The 19,501-nt window shown below is 32.6% G+C and overlaps 1 protein-coding gene across 1 annotated transcript in view; it reads left to right on the top strand.

Annotated features, from left to right (window-relative positions):
- The window catches only part of LOC145256326 (potassium channel, subfamily K, member 16-like), a 201,598-nt gene that overhangs the window by 44,851 nt on the left and 137,246 nt on the right, over positions 1–19,501 (top strand). Inside the window, exon 2 of the mRNA XM_080115082.1 lies at positions 14,888–15,052. Coding sequence (XP_079971208.1) covers positions 14,888–15,052 — 165 coding nt within the window. The remainder of the gene's footprint in view (positions 1–14,887; positions 15,053–19,501) is intronic.

Genomic DNA, 19,501 nt, shown 5'->3' with positions numbered 1-19,501 from the left:
ACGAATATAAATTCTTTGTGACGCCCGTATTTATTTCAGAATTGGTAATTTGATGAATACATCTTGCAAATGTTCTTCACATTAAAAAAAATCCCTCCACATATTTTTTCAGCAGTAAAATAATTTTAAATTACTTTTTCAACGTTTCAATGGCCTCATACGATTTTATTTATAATTATTATGTACAAGCGTTCTTATGTCGTAAAACATGACGCCATATTGTTTTTATTGCTTTTATTTGTTACATAACTTTTTTTATATTGAAATCGCTCCAGACAAGGCGTAAAGATACTTGATGTAAGAAACTAAAAAATATTACTTAAAGGCTAAAAAAACAAAAAATTGCAAACGATACGTGTTAGATGGATATAATTTGACACAGAAAACAGCAATTCTTCTCCCTTTGTAAAAAAAAATATTAAAGAGGTGGCTTGCAGCCGGTGTTTTCCCAAGACCACAAAGTCAATAGAGCATGAGCCAGTGTTGGGATGTTTTCTTCCCTGTTGACTGAGGTATTCTCTAATCATGTGCAGTTCTAGGAGGTCAACACTCCCAGGATTTGCCTTCTTCCTTTGCTAAGAGGTTGGTTTATTATTCATCGAGGAATGCCGACAGGACTACCCAGGCATTTTTACAGGCCAGGTTGTTCTTCCTCCAGGGTGCTGGCTTTTCAAATCCTATATTTCGACCCTTGTGTCGCATCATCCCGCTGTGATAAGGTGATACATAACTTCTCATATCTTTTCAACAGTAAAATAATTTTACATAAAATTTTCAACGTTTCGCTAAACACTTGAGATTTTCTTCATAATTATTGCGGTAATGTTTAAATGTCGCGGCCAGAGAAAAATGCCAGGAAAAATTCTGTATAGTCATCAGAAATGGTTTTATGTTTTTGTTGTCGTTGTTGTTGCTGTTGTTGTTGTTGTTAAATATTAATAACAGAGGAATCATTTAGATTTAAAATCGACTTAGCTTTTTATATGTAAAATTCAGAAAATCATGCTTGAAATGTGCCAACATTGTGTAAATAAGCGAAATAAAAACAAAATGGCCACCGAATTTGTCCTAATATAGTGGCTATCTAAAATAGTTCAGCATTTAATAATATCTATATTAGTTTGTCTGTCCCTTCCACTTTTTCTTGGAAACTACTGTACCAATTTGGCTACAATTTTGTATGGACCGTTCTTATAATAAATTACAGTGAACTAAGTATTATGGTATCCGTTCAATACACATTTAGGAATTAATAGAGAATAATATTTAATGCAAAAATGAACTCAAAGTTAACCGTATTAAACCATTAATTTAGCATAAAGACATCAATAGGCTATAACTTTTTCCCGCCTGCCTAATTTAATTATAATATAAATTAATAATATTTAATACAAAACAACATAAAACCATTTTAATGCATATACAGAATTTTCTGGCGTTTTTCTCTTGCCGAGACTTTTAAGCGGTATTATCACATACACATGTTCTTATGTCGTATAATAATGACGCCATATTGTTTTTCATGACTTCTACTTGTAGCATAATAAAGTATCATTAAAATGTTTTTATTGTTAATTGCTAAGATTATGTGAAGTTATTAATGAATCAAATGATGATGAGACGGACATGTATTTGGTTGGTTGTTTTTGTTTAATGGCATATCAACCCTCTTCAGGTTATTTTAATGCTGAATCCAGTGATTTTGAAGAAATATTTTTTAATAGAATATATATATATATATATATATATATTTGTGTGTGTGTGTGTGTGTGTTTTTTTTTTTTTTACAAATCAGTTTCTATTTAACCCATAGTTGGGACCCTAACAGATACTACCACTCCGGGTGAGAGTGGACCTGGGAGCAATAGAAATTAAGGGGTGGCTCCACACTCCCCAAAGCCCGCAAGCTTGGGCCTCACCACCAGATATAGTTTAAGGTCATATCCAGGACCGATAGACATGTAAGAAAGTCTAAGAAAAATTGAAAACATTATGTTTCTGAAATTTTTTTTAGGTGAGAATTGATTATTCGTATTATTTGGATTATTCAGACTACTGTTCTCACCTTCAGTGTGATTTTCACAACGTTTCGGTCGATGTAACCTCCAAACTTCTTTAGCTGTATCTTTTCGAACTCGGGAATCTGTTTATATGAACCAACCACCATTTCAACTTTAATGTCACCTAGGTACTTTAAAGACTTTACAGTCCCAAGGTGATGATTTAACATCGAAACTCTGACTGATGCGCGTAAACTCTTTCTAATATATATATATATATATATATATATATATATATATATATATATATATATATATATATAGGGGAAAACAGTTAATAAACACTTGTTAAAAAACACTTTGAAAAAGAGTTAAAAACATATTTAATCTGAAAAGGAAACGTTTGATAAGTGGATAGTCCTTAATCCGCGAAGTTTCGAAGAAATACTTTCCTTCTAATGAGAGGGTAGGAATTAGCAAAATGCGGGATCGGATTTTGCATACAAAAGTATTTGATGAAACAACAAGTAAGTCAAAGATCTTACTTGATAACAAAAAGTGGAGCAGAGGGTATATGGTAAAGAAAAAGGTGATTATACGTGAATGGATAGTCTGGTGAAAGGTAAATAATCCAATGGCGGTATAATCCAAAAATATAACTCCAAGAAAGTTAACTGAGTTTCCATTTGCATAAGTAAAATCCATTTATTTTATATATATATATATATATATATATATATATATATATATATATATATATATATATATATATATATATATATATATATATACGTGTACGCGCGTGTGTTTATCTTTCTCTCTCTTTCTCTCTCTCTAAAAATCGGTCACTTTAGCTCTGATGCGCAGATCATCATATCATGATTTGATCACTCTGACAGACGTTAAAAGCATTTTTAAAATAATGTTTAAAATTCAACAGCATTTCTCGCGGTTAACGGTGGCCGAATGGATTAGGTCCTTGCTAATGAAGCCCGAGATGGATTCTGTCGCCGGGTCTGAATCTATCGACTGGTGTTAATCGTGACACCCTGCACTGGTGGTTCCTGAAAGGATGAAACACTAGTGTCTATACGCATTTAATAATTATTATAGTAAATAATTATATATATATATATATATATATATATATATATATATATATATATATATATATATATATATATTATGTATATATATATATATATTATATATATATATATATATATATATATATGACACATAAACATTCACGCACACACACACATAAACACACATATGTATGTGTGTGTGTTTTGTAAAATATGTTTTTTTCAATTATATTTCACTCTTTGTGTATACCAATACCTTTTCTTTAGAAACTCAATGCACGTTAAATATGACAACACATCATATATATATATATATATATATATATATATATATATATATATATATATATATATATATATATATATATAATAGTATAGTTACATTCCAAGATCCAAATATTTATTTTTCATGCGAAACAGCTTCCCCAGCATGTAAAAATTTCAATACATTTTTACAGATCCGTTTCGTTAGGCAGAAACAAACGGTTATTATTATGTCAATACCGGCTCTTTTCGTGGAGGGGTCTATACAATATATATTTCAGTATTTACTTCAACGGTGTTCAATGCGTGAGTAGAGCTTGGTAATAAGTTATGGGAATATACACTGCAATTAAGCTACAGAGGATTTTCCGCGTTTTATCCCGATGAGGACTTATCGGGCTAATGGATGGAATTGATGTTAGCGCGTGTTTTTATATGTACTCGAATCATTAAAAAGTCTAAGGAATTAATCACTTTATATTAGCTTAATAGAAAGCTACTGGCTAACATATAAATAAGTAATATTTTAAACGTTACGTTTCTGAATTTTTGAGATGAGGATTGAGTAGTTATGTTATTTAGATTCTTTAGATTACTGTTCTCATCTTAGGTGTTATTGTCACAATACAGAGTGTTCGAAAAGTTCTGGACACATTTTGACATTGCATATCTTGAAAACTATTACGGATTTAAAAATGCGTCTGGTGTATTCAAAAACTTGTAATCTCAAGTTTTTTATGGAACGTTCAAAGATGTTTAATGCGAACAACAGTTGTCACACGATAGTCCAATGCTTGTCAAACGCGTCTCAGCATTGCGTTGTCAATGGTTGCAGCTTCTGTTTTTTAGATTTTCAGCTCATCCACGTCTCTTGGAATGGGAGTCGTATAGACCAGTCCTTTCACAAATCCCCATAAAAAAAATCGCAGGGTTGTGAATCATTTTCGCGAAATGCACGTTGAACAAGTGTCCATGATTCAGTTTTTGCAAATTCAAGCACACAAAACACTTTTTTTCTGGTTGAATGAACGCCATTTCTGGATCTGAAAAGAAATTTACAAAAAATCAATAGCCTTGCAAAAAACTTAACGCCTTCTGCTTTATAAAATGGCACTATTTTCATCTTATTGTCATTCATAGTTAAGCAGATACGAGGACTTGAAACGTTCCCAAGACTTTTGGAATACCCCGTGTTCTTGAATGACAGTACAGATGAGAACCGTAGTTCGAAGATTTCAAATAATATGATTTTTTAGACATCACTCTAAGCGTAAAAAATAGTTACGAGCCACACTTAAAAGATAATGCTGCTACAATATACGTAAACCCAAAGTGCTCTCCAGTTGGTCATTTTTCGTGGTTGTCTTGCTGATTTTATTCTCTGTTCCTTTATGAATTTGCTGTGACGCTTCTTTCATGTAGTGTCGTGAATTTCTTAAACCAATAGGCATGTATTCCATCATGACATTATGCTCTCCAGTTGGCCATTTTTCGTAGGTTTGTCTCAAAGGTTTTCTTGCTGATTTTATTTACTGGTCCTTCTTCGATTTGCTGTGACTCTTTTTTTCATTTCTTTAAACCATTTTGCTTTTTCTATTGTGATCCTTTCGTTCTTCCCATGTTTGGCTTCAGTAGTGTTTTGTTATTAACGGGTCCGGTTGTTCTGTTTTTGTTTTTCCTTCATTTACATTTTGGTGGAATTGGCTTTCGTTATTTTCAAAGATTCTGTTTTGTTTGCACTGGTCAGATTTGTATCAGTATCGTCTTAATCTCGCTTCTTTTGCTGAATTTTTTCCTCCACTTCCCCCTGTTTCTTGTTGATTCTCTCCTCGTTGGTGGCATCTTTACTTTTCTAACCTCTTTTTCTTGTTTTCGTCTTGTTTATCGCTTTGACTTCTTTATTTAATTTGTTGATCTGGTTTTCAAGCTTCACTTCCCATCCAGGTTTTATTGGTCCTCTTTCTTTCTCCGTCTTTTTTTTTTCTACTTTAAACTTCATACTTACTGTCTTGCCACCTGCATAAATTAAATTGCTTACGTCTGTAATTGTATCTGTTTGGATGTATGGGAGGAGTTTGTTCAGCTTTTCTGTTTCAGTTTTTAGTTACTTCCACTCTTGGTTTCTTAAGAATGGAAGCTTTTTTTTTTCCTCGTTCATAATTTGCCTGATGTTTTCTACTTCAGCTACTTCATTTTCGTTAAGTTCTGTTGTTTCATGGATCTCGGCCTCCATGTTTCTTGTATCCAAGTTCTGCAGGTCTTCTGCCTCTGGAGTTCTGATGTTTGAAGGTCCCCATGGAGAGACGTTTCTTCATCTGTTCCATCAGTTCCCTTTTGTTGTATTTCATTCAGTTCTAGTTTTGAAAGTCAACCTCTCTTGAGAATAAGTTTCGCTTGGTCTGCAATTCTTTGTTCTCATGTATGGTAGTCACTGGACATGTACCATAACTCTTTCATCCTCGGTCTTTGGAGTGACTTCTATAATAGCATTCCATTGTCAGTCTATTCACTTTTTTGTCCATTTCTTCCTTCGGTTTTTAGTTCGATGTTATTATTATTATTATTATTATTATTATTATTATTATTATTATTATTATTGTTGTTGTTATTATTATTGTTATTATTATTATTGCTGTTATTATTATTGTTATTATTATTGTTGTTATTATTATTATTGTTATTATTATTATTGTTATTATTATTATTGTTGTTGTTATTATTATCATTGTTATTGTTATTATTATTATTGTTATTATTATTATTGTTGTCATTATTATTATTATTGTTATTATTATTATTGTTGTTATTATTATCATTGTTGTTGTTGATGTTGTTGTTGTTTTTGTTGTTGTAACTTGGGCCGTTAAATAAGAAAATTACAGTGTACTTCATGCGAGCCAAAAGTGTTCTCGCAAAGAGCCGCAAAGAATGCACATGTCATATGTTTAGCATGTCTGGCCTAAATTCCCTGCCAGTGATACTTCAGTTCGGGTGAAATTCGCATTAAGTTTTTGCAAGTTCCCACAGTCCGCCCAATTTCTTCCTCTAAGCAGACAGCTGTGATGTCTGAGTCCAGTTTGCTATAACTGTCACAACGAGATCTCAATAAACAGCGTCGTTCAGCAGGCAAAATCGGGTGAAAGTATCGATAACCTTTTTCCCATCGCGTTCTCGCATGGCACTTGTCAGATACAGTATAAAAATATATGGATTTCAGCTCAAATCTAATGTTTTTTTTTTTTTTTTTTTACTATTCTGTGATGTCATTGTACCTATTTACTATGCACCTATTTACAATGCCTCCCCACGGGACAGAGTTAGACACCAGGGTCGTTTTTTAACGTGGAGAAAAGGTACAAAAATAATTGTAGCGCGATTCTGACTCGATTCGGACGCGATTTCAACGAACACTAAAAAGCTAATAGTTGTAATTGCTACTCTCTTTCCTTTCCGCTCCTTTGGAATTCGTTTTCCTCTTCAAGTTTACATCAAAGTAGTAGGCATTCCTATAACACGGACAAAAGTTGCAGAGAGATGATATCAGCCGCTCGCACTTGAAAGCACCCAATAACATTGCTCAACTCCTCTTGCCTTTGACCGGAAAGGTAAGTAGTATAAAAACAGAATTCTATGATTCCCATACCAGCTTTTTTCATTTCGCGCAAAAAAATTCTATACTCTAAAAAGAGTCAAGCGAACAGAGACAAATTACTACTCACAACTATACACGCACTAATAAAAACAATATAAACTTACGAATATGCACAATGCCACGCTGCCAAATACTCACATACGCATATTGTTCACATTTTAACTTGTGATTATTTACTCAACTTTCTTTACCAAATAAATGAACATTTACCGAAAATAAATTTATATTCTTATAAAATTGTAGGAGAATATTTTGTTATAAAATTTCGTTTTTCTCAGTGTTTCATTTAGAACACGCTTTATATCTTAGTTACTATTTGCTGGACTATGCCACACTATCTCCCCTTATACATTTCACATAACTTTCTATAATAAAAAAAGACAATTATTTATTTTATCTTCACACTTTTGAACAGTGTGACTATCGTTCATTTAAAACAAAAATAAAATGGTCTACCATAGTAGATGGCGACCCAAAGGCTCTCTTTTTATTAGCCGATACAGTGAGATGTAGGGGAAGGTGTCACTCCTTTCCCAGTATTGCTCCACTTACCCTTGATATAAGATATTAAGGAGATTGAAAAAAAATATGTGCAAAATATGAACATAAAATGTGGGTGTGAAAAAAAAAATGCATGCTGAATGCATTTCGATTTCTTTCAACTTGGAGATTAAATCGTTTATGAGCGCCAATGCAGAACTTCTCAAGAAACATTAGTGTTTTACATATAGATTCGTATAGACGTGCATGTTTCTGCTGCGAATTCATCAAACTGGATCCTTACAATTTTTGTTATAGACGCTGGAGTTTCAGTGGATTTACATGCAGGAATCTACAGCGATATAATCATTGTATATATATATATATATATATATATATATATATATATATATATATATATATATATATATGAGCAAACAGTTAATGAAATATATGTTAAAAAACACTTTGAAATTAGTTAAAAACATATTTAATCTGAAAAGGAAACACTAGATAAATGGACTATCCATTTATCTAGTGTTTCCTTTTCTGATTAAATATGTTTTTAACTCATTTCAAAGTGTTTTTAACATATTTTATTAACTGTTTGCTCATATTATAAGCTCTATTTCCTATTTGGTATTATCGAGCTTTTATATCTGGCTGAGATAATTTTATAAATATTAATTCTTTAATATTTATAATTTACTTTAATTTTACCATCTTGGATTATTTTGGTAAATTCAATTGTAATTTTCATTTTATATATATATATATATATATATATATATATATATATATATATATATATATATATATATATATATATATATATATATATTACACGAGGGGCGTGCAATGAGTATAATTATTAAACTCAAATGACCTTGTAACGAGTGATGTAACCCACTTTCCGGTTTACAACACCCGGTTGCGCATGCGCGTATAAACATTAACCCATAACAACGTAAACAAATAAGCACAAATCCCTTCTCTTGCAGATTTGACCTGCGCACTGAAATATTGACGTTATTATTTCGAAATTATTATTTAACATGGGAAGAGTGGGGGTGTTTTGTTAAATATTCTTTATTACAACTACACTGTCGCTATTTTCTTACAACTAAACATCTAAACAACTAAACAACCTTAACCCGTTGACAAACATAAGAACAATTGTAGTACTGCTCTCTATCTGTCCCTTTTCCTTTCTTCCTTCTTTCTTTATTTTTTGTTTACATTTCTAGATACAAAATAGTTGTGTGAGAACGGTGAATTTGTTGACCCATTTACTAATCTGTTTCAATATTAGTTTTATTTTATTCTATTTATTTAGGTTTTATTTTTTTGCTTCATATTTTATTAATTTTTTTTTTTTTAGATTTTAAGTTTCTATAACTTGGTTGAAGGATTCCAATATGGGTTTTTCATTCTTATATTTCTCATAGGTAGGTTCATGTGCGTTTTTGCTGCTAAATGACTTTCGTCGGCGTTCGATTTGTAGGAAAATCATGTTTAATTTTCGATTTTGGAGCGATTAATCGGAAAAATAGGTAACTTTACACGAATAGGGATTATTTTTTTCATGTTTGAGCGATCCGTCCGTGATTTTTCATTTTAATATACTTTTATAGAAATGTTTCTGTCATGTCAAAAAAAAACCATATTTTCTTTACGTCACAAGTGTCACGCTTATTCATGAATTTCATAACTAATATAACATACAGACCCAACGGATCACGGGTTGTCTAGTATATATATATATATATATATATATATATATATATATATATATATATATATATATATTATATTATATTATTTGTTTTTGTCTTTGTTTTTGCGATACGTTTTGAATTAATTCAATTATTTACGAATGTACATGTTTTCCTAAATGCGAGTTTGGAATAATTTTCCCTTTAACCAATTCGGTACCCCCACATGGGAAGCATTATTTTTAAAATATAATTATCCACTGACACGTGTTTCGTCGTCTACTACCCATCAGAGTGGCTGAATCTAGCGAGATTCGAAATCGGGACCCGACGAGATATATATATATATATATATATATATATATATATATATATATATATATATATATATATATATATATATATATATATATGTGTGTGTGTGTGTGTGTGTGTGTGTGTGTGTGTGTGTATATATGTATATATATATATATATACATATATATATGTGTGTGTATATGTATGTATATATATATATATAAATATGTTTGTGTATGTGCGTGTGTTGATATAAACATATATATATATATATATATATATATAATATAAAGCTGAATGTCTGTGTGTGTATGTGTGTGTGTCTGGTCACGAATAGATTCCTATATGGTTGACTATTTTAAAAAACTGATAATAATAATAGAAGATGTATCGAGACACAGGAAGGGGTATGTTTGATCTGGCAGAACAGTGGTTCATTAAAATTGTGGGGTCTACGTTTGCGCCTAGTCCACAAAGTATGAAAATAAAAAAATTAAAAATTAAAACAAAAAAACGTTTACGAGTGTTTTTGATATAGATGTACATAATAATACTTTGATGAGTGTGTTTTAACTTAAATAGGGATGGTATAATAAAATTGTGGGGTCTGCGTTCGTGCCTGGCCTCCATAGAATGGAAATAGGCACAAACTTTAATAAAGACTTTTCATATCTAAGTAAGTATACTTTGATAATTATGTTTCAGTTTGAAGAAATATGGTATAACAAAATTATGGGGTGTTCGTTCGCGCCTGACCTCCATAGAATGGAAATATGTCACAAAGTTTAACAAGGTTTTTTAATATAGATCCACAGAATATTGTGATAAGTGTCTCAGTGTGAACAGGTATGATATAATAAATTATGGGGTTTATCTATTTTATTTTTACTTTCATCATATTTTGCTTTGGTTTTGGTACCCCCAAATTCGAAGCTATCTCTTTACAACCCTTCTTTTTCATAGCCTATCACACTTTTATAAATCAGAGTCTATTTTCTGTAGGCTGTTTTTGAACCCAATCAACGACGGGTACTTTTGCTAGTATATATATATATATATATATATATATATATATATATATATATATATATATATATATATATAGTGATTCTATTGCATGTCGAGTCGTGTGTCCACTGGTATCGTCGACTTCCTCGAGACCATTATCTGCCAGAAAACTAGTCACCACATCTCATGACACATGAATAGACCTTTCAATGGAATGTGTATAACTAGGCTTTCATTTACATAATGCATAGATGACAAGAAGAAGAAGAAGAAAAAGAAAAAGAAGAAGAAGACTAATTCGATATTTATCTACATAATATTAAGATGTAAATACTAAATGTGATTATGTCAATAATTGATCATCGTCATGAGATCGACGCTGAGTCATTCAGGATAGAATTCAATACATGTTTTATGTAAACAATTCTACTGTGCTACTGACAAAAAACTCTTGATAAAATTCATACTCCATATATATATATATATATATATATATATAAAGCTTAACGTCTGTGTGTGTGTCTGATCACAAATAGGCTCCTATATGGTTGACTATTATAGAAAACTGATCACATATAATGATAGAAGATTATCGAGACACAGGAATGGGTATGCTTGATCTGGCATAATGATGATTCATTAAAATTATGGGGTCTGCATATATATCTGGTCCACAAATTATGAAAATAAAAAAATTAAAAATTAAAACAAAAAAAACGTTTACGAGTGTTTTTGATATAGATGTACATAATAATACTTTGATGAGTGTGTTTTAACTTAAATAGGGATGGTATAATAAAATTGTGGGGTCTGCGTTCGCGTCTGGCCTCTATAGAATGGAAATAGGCACAAACTTTAATATAAAGACTTTTCAGATCTATCTGCGTAAGTATACTTTGATAATTATGTTTCAGTTTGAAGAAATATGGTATAACAAAATTATGTGAATGGAAATATGTCACAAAGTGTAACAGGGGTTTTTAATATAGATCCACAGAATATTGTGATGAGTGTTTCAGTTTGAACAGGTATGGTATAATAAATTATGGGATTTATCTATTTTATTTTTACTTTCATCATATTTTGCTTTGATTTTGATACCCCTAAATTCGAAGCTATCTCTTTACAACCCTTCCTTTTCATAACCTATCATACTTTTATAAATCAGAGTCCATCTTCTGTAGGTAGTTTTTGAACCCAGTCAATGACGTGTACTTTTGCTAGTATATATATATATATATATATATATATATATATATATATATATATATATATATATATATTTGTTAACAGAAAGTTTTTAGATGAGACAAGTCATTGGTACCGTCGGTTTCAAATCCGATAATTAGGACCGTTTTAGATACCCATATCAAGCTCTCTTTAGCTAATACTCAAGTATAATTAGCCCTGTCGGTGGGGCATTAGAATACACCGACTGCCCCCCCCCTGCAGATGGTAAAAATCCCTCAATGGGGATCCTGGATATGACCTTAAACTATATCCAGTGGTGAGGCCCCAGCTTGTGGGCTTTGGGGAGTGTGGAGCCACCCTTTAATTACCATTGCTTCCAGGCCCACTCTGACCCAGAGTGGTAGTACCTGTTAGGGTTCCAACTATGGGTTAAATAGAAACCGACTTTAAAGCAACAAATATATTCTATTAAAAAATTTTTCTTCAAAATCTTTTGGATTCGGCATTAAATAATCCGAAAAGGGTTGATATACCGTAAAACAAAAACAACCAACCAATCAACTATAATTATCGAGTATTAAACTGACGGTACCAATAACTTCCCTCATCTAAAAACTTTCTGTAAACAACATATATATATATATATATATTATATATATATATATATATATGCACTCTTATTTTCGGATTTTCCTTATAATTGAGCACTCCGCTGGATTTCTTCCCCCCCCCCCAAAAGAAAACAAAAAAACTAATATATATATATATTACAATAGAAAAATGCGAGCATGAAAAGTAATATGGTTAAGCTTAAACATGGCAAAGTAAAGGGCTAGTTATTAAAACTGGAAAAGAAAAGGGCAATATATTATAGTAAAAAAATATAATAAATTTATAACTTAAAATATTGCAGCATTAAGAATTGATTATATAATGTTATAAATTGATTTTTTTAAATTCTTAATTATTATATTTTTCATTAGAATATCTTGACCTTATCTTTTCCAGTTTTAACAACCAGTCTTTTACTTTTTAATGTTTAAGATTAACCATATTACTTCTTATGTTCGCTTTTTTCTGTTGTAATCCACAATTTTTCCAGGCTTCCAATAAATTCACTTGTTCTTTGTTTAATTTCAGTCTTATTTTTTGTCCCCATAAACATTACATACACATATGTAATAACAATGTACGCCACTCGTCTGCTTTCAATAAATTCTCTCAATTATCTCCTGTTTATGCTTTAATTCTTTCTGTTTCACTTGTTACTTCTCTTTTCGCAACAGAAGTGGATTAGTAGCAACAGTAGTCACTGAAGCCACGTGGTTGCTATGGAACCGGTCATAAAAAACATTGCTCACCTCCTTACGTTTTTTACGATTTTGTACACCAGAAAATTAATCATAACTTTTTTTACTGAACGAAAATTGAAATTGTTTTTACAATATAGCTGAGAAGATGATCTATAAACTGCGATAATTGTTTGAAATTTCATCGGGGAAAGCAGTTCTAAATGAATAAAACTGCCACAACTATATATTCAAACACTATTCAAACACTATTCAAACACTACTGTGTTTGAATTATATATATATATATATATATATATATATATATATATATATATATATATATATATATATATATATATATACTTACAAGCCTCCACCCCTTGGAAACACTTCAAATGAACTACGAAAATGCCATTTTTACATCTCCAACACATTTGAAAATAATTTCTGACGAGGACGCTTCATAGAACGTCTGAAACGCGTAAAAACGATTTCAATGATTTAAAAACATTATTACAATGATCCAAACATAATTCTCAATGAAAAACCAAGACACGGAATAATAAAATAATGTTAAAAAATACACATTGTTGGTGACTACCCCCTTATTTAAATATATATATATATATATATATATATATATATATATATATATATATATATATGCATAAAATCAAGTAGTAAAAATTAAGTTTACAAGTAAAAAGCTTCTGTGAATATAAATATTATTATTTATATAGTAATCCCAATCAAATAAAAAGCTCCATACAACCAAAAAAGGAAATAGAGCTTTTAATAGAAGAACACAATTTAAGACTGCAAAATATTCTTTACAAAAATGTATTCTTCAACAGGATACTCAAATAAGAAATATTAAAATTTACTTACTCCGAGGTGTTTCAAAGAAATGCGACCTTCTCATCAGAGGTAATATATTAGCTAATAAATTTTATAACGAAGTTATGAATTTACTGGTACTGGCATAAATTGAAACTGCATTATATGAAAAATTGTCATATATGCAAAAAAAAAAGTTTAAGTGCAAAAATTTCATAAAATGGGAAAAAGAAATGAAAAAAAAAATTAAAATTTAAAGCTTAAAAATCCAGATGAAAGGATATAGAGTGGTTAGGTATTTCCAAAGCAAAATAATCATAAGAGTCAATGTTCTCGTATGAAGAATTTGAATTCATAATGTTAATAAATAGATCCAAATAAAAATTAAAAATCCAAAATGTGTGTAATCCAAATCTGTAGAAAGATCTCGTTTGTAAGCAATCGAGGAAAAAAAGATTATTTCGAATCGATAAAGATTTTTTTCACTTAGGGATAACGCAACATACATGATAAAAGGTTAACAATTTAGATTTGAATTAAGCTCATTTGACTTTTAATTTGATATACAGTCTTAAAATGTTCTTATATATATGTATGTGTGTGTATACCAAATATATATATGTTTGTACCAAATTGTATTGCAGAAAGGGTGTTGAATTTTATTAACGATCCCATGGTTGACATTTTTTAATACTGTACAATACTAAACATAGGAAGCGCATTTATTTATATAATCTTTCAATGTATTTTATAACCGGTAAACGTCGGAGATGTTGGCTTTAAAAAAAAGTATCATCTTATGTATTAAACTGTCTGCGGTTTGTGTGATTATTTTATTTGAAAGAAATAGGAGGAGGAAGAGGAAAATAAGAAGTATTAGTAGAAGTAATAGTAGTATTAGTAGTATCAGTAGTACTAGAAGACTTCCATCTAGTCCCTTTTTCATCAGAGTGTGTTCTTTTTATTATTATTTTTTTTTAATTTACAATCGATGTCAGCGATTTTGATATTTAATCCTTCGTTAATTTCCAATTCAATAAATGTTATGTTTGCTTCATTTCAGGCAATCACACGTGTGTCGATCAGGCGACGCTTGATAAGTTTTTCAAAGTAATCATGCAAGATGTGGATTACTCCGGGAGAATATTGGAAGGGAAACTGGGAGTTATTAGCAATTGGGATTTCCCCGCTTCCTTCTGTTTTGTTGTTACCACAGTGACCACAATAGGTAAGTCATTGGTCATTTGACACGACCACTTCAAACAACTAAATAAAATTAAGTTTCTGAATTTTTAAATGACAATTGATTAGTAATGCTATTTGAATTCTTTGGGCTACGTTTCTCATCTTGAGTGTTATTTATACAATGTTTCGATCGATGTAACCTTCGACTTTCTTCAGATGAATATTCTCGAACTCTGGAATCTTTCGGTCGAACTCGGGAATCTTTCTATCGAATTCTGAGAATCCACATGAAATTTCGAACGGATCCCTTTCTTTAATTCACGGCGATAGCATGTTCTTATTCCGTCAGTTATGACTTGGTAGAAGTCCGAAGTAATTAGCGATTGTACTTTGAGTGACTCCCGCACTGAGGATTGAACCTTCAACCCCAAGAAGAGTGTATCTTTATAACTAAAATTCAGTGAGGGACTTCCACCCAGCCATGGCTGACAGAACGAGAGCATGCTACTCTGTGGATTAAATGAATGGTTCCATTCGAAATTATGTGCAGATTCCCGAGTTCGATAAAAAGATTTCCGAGTTCGATAAGATATACCTGAAGAAGGTCGGAGGTTATATAAAATCAATAAAAATCATCCAATAAAAAAATCTGAATTATTTATGACAAAAAAGGATACGTGGTTCATTTTCTTCCTTCGCTAAAACATAACTTTTATACCCAATTTATATTAAACTAGCGAGGGGTACTCGGCGTTGCCCGAGTGTTTGAGGGTGTGTGTGAAAACTCCGGGGGGGGGTAAAAGACGTAAACCATTGCCCCACCGCAAGATGCTAACGGAAACACGTTTGAATTTATTTAATTACTTAAATTAGCAGGTGCACGTTTTAATGACTTAATGAAGTCAACTTTTGACTGCGGGGTAGCATTTCATTTAGTGTTTGAATGCTCCCCCCCCCCCAAGACGTTGGGGGTAGGGGGAAACATTATAAGAAAAGGCCTAACCTACATGCGGCGAGCGAAAACTGTTGAATATTTATCTTCCCGAAGTCGAGCAAATTAAATAGACAGGCGAGCTCCGTTGTTAACTGTGAGATATTACGATTTACATGTGATATAAAAAGTTTTAAAAAGTTGTGAACCGACTGATCGCTTTCTTGGACATACACAAAAAGCGAACATACAATAGTTTATTTTCACACCTTATCGGTTCATTGCGGGGTAAACCGACTTTGATCGGGTAAAAAATTCGTAGAATTAAAAAAATCTTTCTAATTAAGCGCGGAGTTCAGACAATTACAAACCGACTTCCGCTAATTTCCATAACATCCGGAACTCCCTGTACCGTGAAATAGAATAGTCCATGGTTTCGTAAATAATTAAATAGAAAAAGCAATAATTATTTCAATGTTGATTTAGATATCAAACGTCATGTGAAGTGGAAAAGTGGAATGGCTTATATATATATATATATATATATATATATATATTTTACAAAGGCATCACCACATTATCAAGGCCAAGAGGCCACTCAAGGATAAGGGTTAAAGAGTGTACAGTAGAAATTGGTCAATATAGTAATCATTAGTAATGAAAATTTGGTAAATTTAATAACTTATATGGAACGGCTCATCAAGAACTTATTTACTTTAGACTTGAACACAACCATATTGTAGTCAGCCGGAAAGCAGGAAAACGGAAGACAATTCCACAGGCGTGCAGTTCTAAGAAAGAAGCTTTGTTCATGGAATCTACGTTTAGGTTTAGGCACAGATAAAGAGTGGGGGAAATTATTGATAGTGTTTACAGCTAGACGAGTGTTTCTTGTGAAAGTTTGGCGAGGGGGGACCATAGATTGAAGCTCAGTTGAACACTTTCCATGAAAATAACGATACATCAGAGACAAACTCGCAACATCTCTTCTGTGAGATAGAGGTTGCAAGGAGAAGAAAAGGACATCTCCTACGAGGCTACGAAGTCTATTTTGAACTCTATCAAGGCAGGACAAGTCCTTTCTAGCAGCTCCTGCCCAGATGTGGCAACAGTATTCCATCCTTGGACGTACCTGGCTCTTATATAGATAGAGAATTGCATCAGCAGTGAGATATCTACTGGATCGATAGAAAGATCCCACCATTTTTCCAGCGGCCTTGGCAACAGATTTGATATACGTGTTCCATTTAAGATCAGGAGTAATGGTCAAGCCCAGAAGCTTGTCAAAACTTGAGGCCTCCTGAAGACGAGAGCCATTCATTTCAATTGATGCCAAATGTGGATTAGAATGTTGATGATGTAAAGAGAGAAGCTTGGTTTTAGATGCATTAAAAGTAACCAGCCACTCCTTTCCCCATTGTACTACGTGCTCAAGATCAGAGGAGAGAGAATTGGAGAGTACTTGGTCGTTTACTGTCTTAGATGTGGTACCATAAATGGTAGTGTCGTCAGCATAAATGTCTACAAATGATGTAAGGATATGATTTGGAAGATCATTAATGTAGATCAGGAAAAGAGTTGGGCCCAGGATGGATCCCTGAGGGACACCGGCATTAATACTGTGAGCTTCTGATTTTTGCCCCTCAACTACTACTCTTATGAACCTATCAGAAAGAAATGATTTAATAATTGAGAAGACTTTTCCAGCTATACCATAACTAGCGATCTTATGAAGTAAACCTTTATGCCATACCCTATCAAAGGCTTTAGATATGTCAAGAGCAATTGCCCTAGAAAGATTGCCACCGTCGAGAGATTTGCTAATCCTATGCGATATAACTGTAAGGACATCTGCTGTAGATCTAGCAGAACGGAAACCATATTGAGTGTCACTAAGAAGGTTATTTTGTTGAGATGTTTGATTACTTCTGTATTTAACACAGATTCTAGCAACTTACTCATGACGCACAGGAGACTTATTGGCCTGTACTGAGAGGGGGATGAGCGATCACCTGAATTCTTAAATACAGGGCATACTGATGAGATTTTCCAGGGAGATGGGAAACTATTCTCCTTAAGACAACGTTTAAACAGTTTTGTAAGTATGGGCGCTAGTTCAGGTTGAAGTTTTTTGAGTACTATAATTGGAATACCATCAGGGCCAGTTGCTTTACTGGAATCAAGGTTTTTGATTAGCTTGGCAACATCACGTACAGATATATGTATATCACATAGCGTGTTTTCTGATACAGGAGGAAATATTGGGGGTTGGCGGTCTTGGTCGCAAAGGGTAGAATTAGCTGCAAAGTTCTTGACAAAGAGTTTGGCTTTGTCTGATGCTGACGAGATTACCTCAGGTCCATTGATAATAGTTGGGATGGAGCACACGCTTCAGTTCAGGATTCTGTTTGCTATTTGCCAAAACTGGTGGGAACCAAGCCGCTGCTCAGCAACTTTGGACTTAACAGATTGAGCATACAACTCTCTTGCGTTCCTTATTACTTTCTTACAATGGTTGCTGGCAGTCCTGAAAACGGCTTTAGTTTCCATACATCTATTACGTTTGAAGCAGCGGAAAAAGTGATGTCTGTGCGCAATGGCAGCAGCACATTCTGGAGAGAACCATGGCTGGCTGTTAGGTTTTTGCTGAAACATTTTAGAGGGTATGAAATGGTCAATACCTACAATTAACCATTCAGTTAGGTCTAATACTATAGAGGACACATCCTTTTTAAACATGGAATGCAGAGGTAGATCAGATATAAATGTACGGAAGCTATCCCAGTCAGCCTTAGTGTATCGATATACTGTACGATGAAGAGGTACGTCTGGGGACTTATTACATTTCATTTTTATCTTAATTGATACAACAGAGTGGTCGGAAGATCCAAGAGGCGACAGAACAGAAACTGAACATAGTTCAGGGCAAGTTGTGAGAAAAAGGTCTAGTAGGCTCGCATACTGGCCGTCATTATCGGGCAAATGATATATATATATATATATATATATATATTACTAGCCTGGGTTCACGGCATTGCCCGGGTCTTTGGGGGTTTGAGCAAAAAAAAGTGGTAATAGGCAGGCTCGAACCTGTACCGCGAAGGGGGGAAAGAACGTGTAAAAAAAAACCTTGGCGTTTTTGTCGCTGCGTCCATTGCCAAACCGGAAGTGGCGAAGGTTTAAATTAAGGCTATTCAATCGAAAAGAGGCGATGACTTTCGAAAATATCGGCGAAAAAAAGCGACCCCTCCTTGTAGGAAAGTGTCCAGTTGAGGATGGGGGAAGTAATGTTTTTAGCTAATTTTTCAATATTTGTTGTCCGAATGGTCGGGCTTCAAAACGGTACCAATATCGTGAAAATCCGTCGACTCTGTCGAAAGTTTTAGGTAGACATACATACATACATACATACATACATATACATACATTTAAACAGACAGGTAAGATTTATATTATAGATAGTCTTAAAAGGGATGTAATACTCGCGACAAACGCAGTGGTATAATTAACAAAAGTGTATTTACAAACGTACGTTATAGAAAGTATGCGTCCGATTCTGTG

This window comes from Euprymna scolopes, chromosome 32, assembly GCF_053919585.1.
Source record: "Euprymna scolopes isolate OS-2025 chromosome 32, ASM5391958v1, whole genome shotgun sequence".
NCBI classification, from domain to species: Eukaryota; Metazoa; Mollusca; class Cephalopoda; order Sepiida; family Sepiolidae; genus Euprymna; species Euprymna scolopes.
The sequence above is the reverse complement of the archived record's forward strand: the minus strand, read 5'-3'. Positions and strand labels throughout refer to the sequence as shown.